Source organism: Haliotis rufescens, unplaced genomic scaffold, assembly GCF_023055435.1.
Source record: "Haliotis rufescens isolate VD_foot unplaced genomic scaffold, xgHalRufe1.0.p SCAF_1, whole genome shotgun sequence".
In the NCBI taxonomy this organism is placed as follows: domain Eukaryota; kingdom Metazoa; phylum Mollusca; class Gastropoda; order Lepetellida; family Haliotidae; genus Haliotis; species Haliotis rufescens.
In genome coordinates this window covers 64005366-64014313 of record NW_025963779.1, presented here as the reverse complement: position 1 = coordinate 64014313, position 8948 = coordinate 64005366, and the positions used below count along the sequence as shown (strand labels likewise).

The 8948-nt window shown below is 41.4% G+C and overlaps 1 protein-coding gene across 1 annotated transcript; it reads left to right on the top strand.

The window, feature by feature from the left end:
• LOC124142433 (hemolymph lipopolysaccharide-binding protein-like) lies at nucleotides 1–8798 on the top strand. The gene is made up of 4 exons (XM_046510898.2): nucleotides 1–45; nucleotides 2811–3068; nucleotides 3910–4107; nucleotides 8305–8798. The coding sequence occupies exons 2-4, from the start codon at nucleotides 2825–2827 to the stop codon at nucleotides 8505–8507; spliced, it is 645 nt and encodes a 214-aa protein (XP_046366854.1). The 5' UTR covers nucleotides 1–45; nucleotides 2811–2824; the 3' UTR covers nucleotides 8508–8798.
• Nucleotides 8799–8948: the final 150 nt, after the last annotated feature.

The following is an 8948-nucleotide window of genomic DNA, read 5'->3' as shown; positions in this document are numbered from 1 at the left end:
GCTTCACCACACATCTGCCGTATCCGAACAGCTACTCTCCGGTTTGTAAGTAATATTATAGATATACACTTGGACGTACTTGTACATGACTGACACTTGAACCAGAGTGTACATAAAACACTAACTGCAATATGTGTTTACTCATGTAGAGATAGGTATTTGAATTATACAGAGGTTGAACAGAGGTAGTAATCAAACTTTGCATGTTCTACTGTATTTACTATACTCTTCTTGGTAGAAACAGGTAACATGTTCAGTTGTACGTACAGAACGTGTCTGTTTCAAGAACGTAGGCGTATCTGAATACCATGCACGAGTTCAGCACGAAACATGTCATAGAGCAAGGGGAATATGAAATCTGCTGATTGCTTTGTTTATGTTATTGATTTTGAAACATGGATGCATAGAGACTCGATATTTAAATATGGAACTACATCAGTTGGCTATTTTCCGTCTAGGCTACATGAAGCAATGATAGGTTTGCTCTTTCCCGCGCGGACGTTCTTCTTAAAACCTAACCTTTATCACTGTAAATGACAAAATATTTAAAAACAGTATATGCTTATGCTTACTACATTTTCATCGTGTTCGTTGAATTCCGGGTGCATTCTGACATATGAAAGAAACAGAACCCAAACAAAGTGAAATATAATATAATGTCAGGTGTGGGATTCGTGGAGAAAAGCAAATAACATATTTTTACTTCTATTAATTTCATGTTGACCAACATGAATACACTCGACATAAATAGGATTGTGTTGGTTAGTATGAACGTTAATATGCTAAATCGATTAGAATTATATGTCAACATAATCTACTCGAAATTGCTAAATTCTTCCAACATGGTTTATTGAGCCTAGCCTTTAGTATATGATGGAAGAACACTGCTTATATCACAGCAGGCTGACGTCAGATATCCATAAACCAGTTACCCTCAATTTAGTATCTCGTTTTATATTTACGCATGATAGGCGGTTCAATATAAACGGTTAAAAGAACAGGAAATTGAATCCAAATTTTTTGTATGGTAGAGATAATTATACAAAAGATCACCATTTTAATATATTAAATGATCAGCGAAGCTCCAACCTATAGTATGCAGTATTCAGAGAGAAAAGAACGTTTCTGAAAACGATATATATTGATATATTGATAAGAGCCTACATATGTCATCTGAAACTCATAATCTGTCACTTTTCTCAATACAGCCTGAGATTTTGAAAATATAATGAACAACAAAAGTTCCTGTAACATTGAATAAGATTTAATCCAAAGTAATGTTTTTTACCAAATCTGAAACAATTTCGGTTTGCAACAGATGAAAGACTCTTGTAAGTGTTCAAATGGTTTAATTTGCAATACTGACTTCAGAAAATGCCCCATTTCATAAAAAAAACACCATGAACATGCCAAAATGTCAATTTACAAATAAATAGCGTGTGTGACCACCTCTGGTTGCGATGCAAGGAACACATCTTCGTCTCATGGAATGGACCAGGCGTCGCACAATGTTCTGAGGGTTATCTGTCCATATCTGCTGGGGCATGTTTCGAAGTTCCTGGAGTGTCTGTGGAACACGTGGTTGACGTCGAAGGCGCCGATCAATCTCATTCCACATGTGCTGGAGTGGTGAGAGATCAGGGGAGCGAGCCGGCCAGGGGATGACATTCACGTTGTTTTGTTGAAGAGAATCCTGAACAAGTCGAGCAATATGAGGTCGGGCGTTGTCATGTTGAAAGGTAATGCCTTTGCCATGACGATGCAAAAACGGTAAAACAACAGGGCCGATGATCTCGTCGCGGTAGCGCTGTCCATTGATATTTCCCTCTACCACCAACAAACGGGTCCTCTAACCTGCTGTAATCCCACCCCATACCATAAGGCTGCCGCCCCCGAACCGATCTTCTTCCATGACACAATGATTGACGCAACGTTCACCTCGACGTCGGTACACTCGAATCCGTCCATCGCTGTGGCTGAGGTGAAAACGAGACTCGTCAGTGAATAGAACTTGTCCCCACTGAATGGCCGTCCAGCGTAGACGCTGTCTGCACCACTGTAGACGTGCTTGACGGTGGTTTCCTGTCAAAATGGGACGTCTGGCGGGTCTTCTGGTGACAATCCCTGCCCATCTGAGGCGACGACGTACGGTTTGTGAAGGTATTCGTAGAAGGCCAGGGATGCTTCTTGCAGTCACTGTTGCTGGCTGGAATCGATTTCGTAGGTGTGTAGTTCGAATCTAGTTGTCTTTTTGTCGATTATTGGTTGCGCGTGGCCTACCACTCCGAGGATGGTCTCTGACTTCATTCCTCTGTTGCCAACGTTGCCATAAACACAAAATGGTGTTTCTGTGGACGTTAAATTGTCTTGCAACATCACGTTGACTCGATCCTGCTTCAAGCATACCAATGGCTCGCAGACGCTAATTTTCGGACAGGCGTGGCATTTCGTAATGTTGAATAATTGCGTAATTGTGTTGTTTTTCTGAGTGGTGGTTGTCAGCACGATGCTAAACAATGCATATGGAATCCCATTAACGCACATGTCTTTTTACCCATTCTTGGGTAGTGAAATGCATGGGGCTTGCATAAAAGTCAACTTTTGCATGGAATGCATGCTTTTCTGTAGCAGTTGCGTTTTTGTGACTTGATTCCATACATGTACTACATAATGAAAACCAAACTTTACTTGTTTGAAAAATACACTAAAATAGTGGTGTCAGAGGAACTGTTGTTGTTGAGTTTATAAATACTGTTTTGAGCTAACATATTTCCTCTGAAACTCAAAGCCTGCCACCTTTGTCCAAACAGCCTGATATTGCTTCATGGCGCTCGTGAGACTTCAGCTGCATCTGTCTCTGCTGCACTTCCTCCCCTCGGACATATCCCCGCCAGGAAGTGTGGAGAATGTGCTTGACTGCTTCAACTCCTGTCTGAAAAACCAGGAGTGTGTCTCCCTGATTTACGACAGGTACAACAAACAGTGCTACGCCTACCCAGGCAGGCTTGAGGTTCCCTTCTGGGGAAGTGACACCAATGCCGACCTCGACATCTACAACACCGACAGAGGTAAGTTGGAAATTGTTTTGTCTTAGCAATCATAAGGTCAAGGACAATCTTACGCTTGACCGTCTCATGTTGAAGTAACACACATCCACATGTTAAGAGTAACGCCACCTAATGGACTGCGTTATATCTAATTCTACTGTGCCACTAAAGAACGCTCGCTTCTGACTTGTCAACAAAAATAAAAAATCAGGTCTCTCATTCCATTAGATATATCATAATTAACAAGACTTTTCACACGAACATCTTGTGTGCGAATAGCAGGTTATAACATCATTTTGACCAAACAGCATCGATATCGACAATGTCATGGTAGACTATTGATTAATCCGGATTTCACTGGAAACGGTACTGCCTGGGTTAAAAGCCACACGCACTAAGTGTGTCATTTCCTTTTGTGAAATAAATTTGTTTCGGAAGGTTGTGGCCACTTAATGTTTCCTTATGAAAACATTGGTTGGTTGGTTTGTTGTTTAACGCCGCACTCAGCAATATTCCAGCTATATGACGGCGGTCTGTAAATAATCGAGTCTGGACCAGACAATCCAGTGATTAATGTCATGAGCATCGATCCACGCAATTGGGATCGATGACATGCATCAACCAAATCAGTGAGCCTGACCACCCGATCCCGTTATTCGCCTTTTACGACAAGCATAGTCACCTATTACGGCAAGCATGGGTTGCTAAAGACCTATTCTACCCCGGAATCTTCACGGGTCTCTTATGAAAAAAGATGAGAGTACGATTTGAGAGTATGTTAACACATGTTATGTTTCAATCACATTTCCATTCAGGCGTGCCTATTTCGAGTTGCCATAGCTGTAGAGAATGTTTATTTCAGATGGATATGGCTGTCCAAGTCATCTTGGATATAATTATAATTCCACGGTGAATGTGTGTTTCAAAATACACGGTGACACCTACACGTCTCACAATGAAGCTGCAAGCACCTGTGTCTCCGAGGGAGGTCATCTTATCAGAATCACTTCAAGTGCAAAGGATGAATTTGTGTCTGTCATTTTGCCAAAGAGTTCCTCCAGTAAGTAGTCACACGAAAAGTCTCGCATAAGTAGTTGTCCTTTGCCTTTATTTTCCTCCTTTGAATGCATACATCATCTCCAATATATACACAAAGAAAAAAGTATCGCAACACGCAGATATGTAAGCTGTCAAGTGACCGTGTTGACATATATATACAGAGGCAATCTTGAAATGAAAATTATGGCATGTCATGACCTCCATACCAGTCATGATGAGATGCATGTCGAGCACGTGTCCGGTCTACGGCACAAGGAAAGCATGCACCCCTTCCAACGTGAAAATCATGTTTTGGAGATCTGTCACTGTATTGAGTAAAGGTTACAAGTCATTGTTTCCTCTGTCAGAATTTAGCAATGGGTCCTCGACAACTCAGTTCGGAAAAAAGATGGCAAGTTATTGGCATGAGCAATGCCGGTATGTCAATGAGAGAGATTGCAAGGCAGTTGGGTCACCATCCTTCAACCATTAGTCGATTGTTACGAAAGCATCATCAGACTAATGATGTCAAGGATCGCCATCGTCCTGGTAGACCTCGCTGTACGTCAGCAAGAGAGGATGCAGCTCTTATAAGGATTGTACGGCGGTTTCCGTTTGCACCAAGCTCTGTTCTGAAAAGGGAGTGGTTACCTCACCGTCGCATATGCCACAGAACTGTCCGTAATCGACTTAAAGATGCTGGCTATCGTGCCAGGAGACCTGTCAGAAGACCTCTGTTGTCACGTGAACACAAGGCAGCTCGATTGGCATGGTGTCGAACACGTAATCACTGGAATATTGCGTCATGGCGGAAAATCCATTGGTCTGACGAGAGTCGCTTTCTGTTGTTCAAGTCAGGTGGTAGAGCACGTGTTTGGCGACGTAATAAGATGGCATATGCTGAGAGGAAAATTCTGAAACATGTTCCATTTGGCGGCGGCTCTGTTATGATCTGGGGTTGCTTGTCATATGACTGCAAGCTGCCACTGGTAACAGTGAGAGGCAACCTTAATGGCCAACGATACCAAACAGAAATCCTTGACAGGGTTGTAGTGCCTCATTTTGACAATCATGCTCTAAACACAAGGCCAGTCTTCATGGATGATAACGCGCGACCACACCGTGCGCGTGCTTTTGTGGATTTTCGGCGTCAAGAGGCTGTCACTACCCTACCTTGGCCAGCCAGAAGCCCAGACCTCAATCCCATCGAGCATATCTGGGGCATTCTTTGACGTAAAATCCGCCAGAGGGGGCCACCAGTGCAGAATGTTGATGAATTGGAACAGGCACTACACCAGGACTGGAACATTCTCACACAGGAACAGATCAGACGAGTCATTAGTTGCGAGTTGCGATACTTATTTCTCTGTGTATATTATATGTCTACACATTTGTCACTTGTTGCGAGTCACTGAGCCTGTATTATCTGTATTACCACATGATGCATGTGATGAATAATTACCAATAAACTAACTACATTAAATAGCATACTCTTAAAAAAATGAAACACACGGCCAGATTTGTGTGAGGTAGAAAAATACAATGTATTGAGCCAAAGTGTTGTGGAGAGAACGTCAGTCATCTCAGTTATCGGTACAAAGGAAAAGTCCACGGTGAAGGTCAGCTACCATCAATAACGTGTATGTCCCCCGTTGGAATCGATAGCGGCCTGACATCTTCTGCCCATGGAAGAGACGAATATGCGAATCACATCCTGGGGAATGGTAGCCCACTCGGCCTGCAACGCAAAAGCCAACTGCTGTAACGTCTGGGGTTGTGGTTGACCTCGGCGAAGCCATCTATTCAATTCATCCCACAGGTGTTCTATCGGTTTTAAATCCGGGGAGCTTGAGGGCTAGGGGAGAACATCAACGTTGTCGTTGTGTAGACAGGCTCTTGTGATCCCTGATCCTTTTAATACCGACCATAGTGCTGCTGCGCGTGCAGTACTTGCAGCTCCAGTACCTTTTTGTTAATGCAATGGGTGCGTTTTTCCGAATGGTGCGTGTTTCCCAACTAATGGTCCTTGTTGTGATCATTTTGATCCGGGAAGATTGTCACTGACACTACAACACATTAATCCTCTTCATTCTGCACCTCTTGGTCAGCTAATTTTGATTTTATGGCCAAAAATATCCGTATTGCGTTTCTTTTCTTGAAGAGTATATTTAATCGAAGCCACTCAGCAACACATTCAGCCACGATACATCCATGATCTTCTAGCAGCAAATTATAACCTTACAGCAGATTAGGGCAGATGTTATAGTATCAATACGATACACCAAGAAGTGTACATATTGTAATAATCCTCTCTTTTCCATCTTTCTCTATGACAACTTTCAGATATTACATTCATTAAACGCGACAAAACACATTTCCATAATCGTAAGAAATCTTTACTTGAAGCTGAGTCCATTGCACGATTCCGACTATATAATACACATGTGTTTATAAATCACGACACAATAGTGGTGGTGCCAGGTGTTCACGAAGAGATCAGCATATCCTGTCCCACCAGTAACACCCGTCACAAACAGTTGTTCACCTTACTAGAAAATGTTCAAAATTGTCTGAATCTGTCTACGTTATTGAATTTAGAATTGTGCAGAAAGCTCAAGGCTGTTTCCAAATAGATTATCAAAACCGAACTCGGCAAGTAGATCAGAAGCAAGTCATGTCGAAAAGGGCCCCGAATTGCCACCTTGGCCTTACAGAAACTGTCCAATCCCGAAACGTGTAGAAGGATCAATGAAAGCTCCATTCGTTTCTGTTGACTGCTGTTCTAATCTGGCCATGAAAGCACATACCCAAGTAGTTCAATCACCTTTTGTCACTGACAATTACGATGAATATATTTACAACAGTTTCTTCTGCCACTACACATACTTACACATACCAATGTAGAGAATAGTTATCAATATAAAATCGCCATTGAGGCATATGGGGTTGATGTAAATATGAAACCCCATCGAATGTAATAGTATTTATCCTCACTTTGTCATCTGTCTCTTTGATACATTTTCGTATTACTCAACCCACTGATAGAAATTCAAAGCCACAAAAACATTTCCATAATAATTAGAAATCTTTACGAAAAGCATGGTCAATTTTACGATTCCGACTATATCATAAGCCTTTCTTTATAAATCACTATTAAATAGACTAGGGGCGATCATACAAGATATTCCCGAAAAGGTCCACCACATGTCTACCACAGAACTTTCTTTGAAAGCTCTATAAAGACCCTAACTACTGTAACCCTGATAAGATTCATTTATTGTTTTTTGAAATCTTCGTAATACACGTTTGATATCTTTCCACAAAAATGTGTCTAAGTCGCTATGAATGGCAAAACTATACATTATGTATCAACTGCCCACACCCAATTCAAATAAACGTCATGTAACCATTTAACAGGTGGAGTGAAAGAGCGAAAATAACGTTACCATCTTGGTACAATCTAATCGTCTGACCCATAACTCGTACTCCAGTAGCCTGATGAAAATTTCCAGCAATTTGATTCGCCGTTTGAGCTCGATTTCGCATAGCCTGGTTTCGGATCAATCGATCTTGTACTCTTTTCGTTGACCAGGGACGCCCTGAACGGGGGAAGATCGTTAACGTTTTGGTTTGTTGGCACCTTTTGCGATTGTCACAGACTGTGAAGCATTGGACGTTTTGGCCATTGCATGCCTCCTTCCAGCATGCTAACAGCAGGAAGTGGCTCAGCGCGTTGCAGACGCAGCATTGCTAGTTCACACACAAACAATGAAGAAAATGAAGTAAATCTCATCTGTATCATAAGCAGAATCAGTACGATTGACAGAAATCATGGTCAACAGAGACTAATCGACCTTCCTTGAAAGTGTCAAAATCAGGAATGACACCCTACAGACAGCGTTCTTGAGAAGGATGTTTGTCGTCAACCCTTTTCTGTGTTCTCATACATAGTCTTAACATTTATATTTCATTATCCCCTATTTGTGTAAGAGTATATATTCCGTATAGCCTTTTTAGAGTAATTTTTTTCAGATCCATAACTGTACGGGTACAGCACTACAATGTACGATGGTATATAATGATTGGAAATGTTTTTTGAGGAAATGTTTTCTTTTTTTTGCAGAACCAGAAATCTTATAAAAGTAGATGTAAAAATGATATATGTCATATTATATTGGAGAAAGCTAAAATAGACGACCTAATTGACTCATAATTTCAGTTCACACCGATGGCACGTGTAATGTGGTAGGCGGCTGGAAGTACTCGAATGGAGACAATGTAACCTACTTCAGATGGATGCCGAATCAACCCAACAGCAACTGTGGGAATGGATGGGGAAAGTGTCTCGTCACAGCTGTGTCTGGGTGTAACGACATCGTCTGCTGGTATCGACTTCCCTTCATATGTGAATTCGATATATAAAGCCGCGCAAAGCAAAAAATAAAGAACGTTTCTTGGGAGTGGTAAATACCCTGTTTTAGGAATAAACATTGTTTTTCTTGTGTTCATTCCTAATACAGGATATTAACCATCCTACATCACACAAGAGTGATGACGTCTTTAAATGTCATTCGTAAATCTGCCGTCGTAAAACCTGTTCTTAAAAACAATACCTAAACATTGCAGGTTTTCCTGGAATGTGCGCATTAATATATACTTTCACGCAAAAGAAACGCAAGTGGTTTTAAGCAAATAGGTAACAAACACGGAACCATAAATTGATACGAGTTTTAGCATGTAGTGAAGCCTGATGGTGTTATCAATAATTTTGGTTGCAATTTGGAAGCCCCGAGTAAAAACGCAACATAAAAAACGAATCCCTAAAACGCACCATTTCAATGAGTATGTGGGTATCATGCATCC

Bases quoted from the DNA above. Each gene is read 5' to 3' on its own strand.
- LOC124142433 (XM_046510898.2), top strand. From the start codon at position 2,825: ATGGCGCTCGTGAGACTTCAGCTGCATCTGTCTCTGCTGCACTTCCTC. The intron at 3,069-3,909 runs GTAAGTTGGAAA...TGTTTATTTCAG, and splicing joins CATCTACAACACCGACAGAG to ATGGATATGGCTGTCCAAGT. The intron at 4,108-8,304 runs GTAAGTAGTCAC...TCATAATTTCAG, and splicing joins TTTGCCAAAGAGTTCCTCCA to TTCACACCGATGGCACGTGT.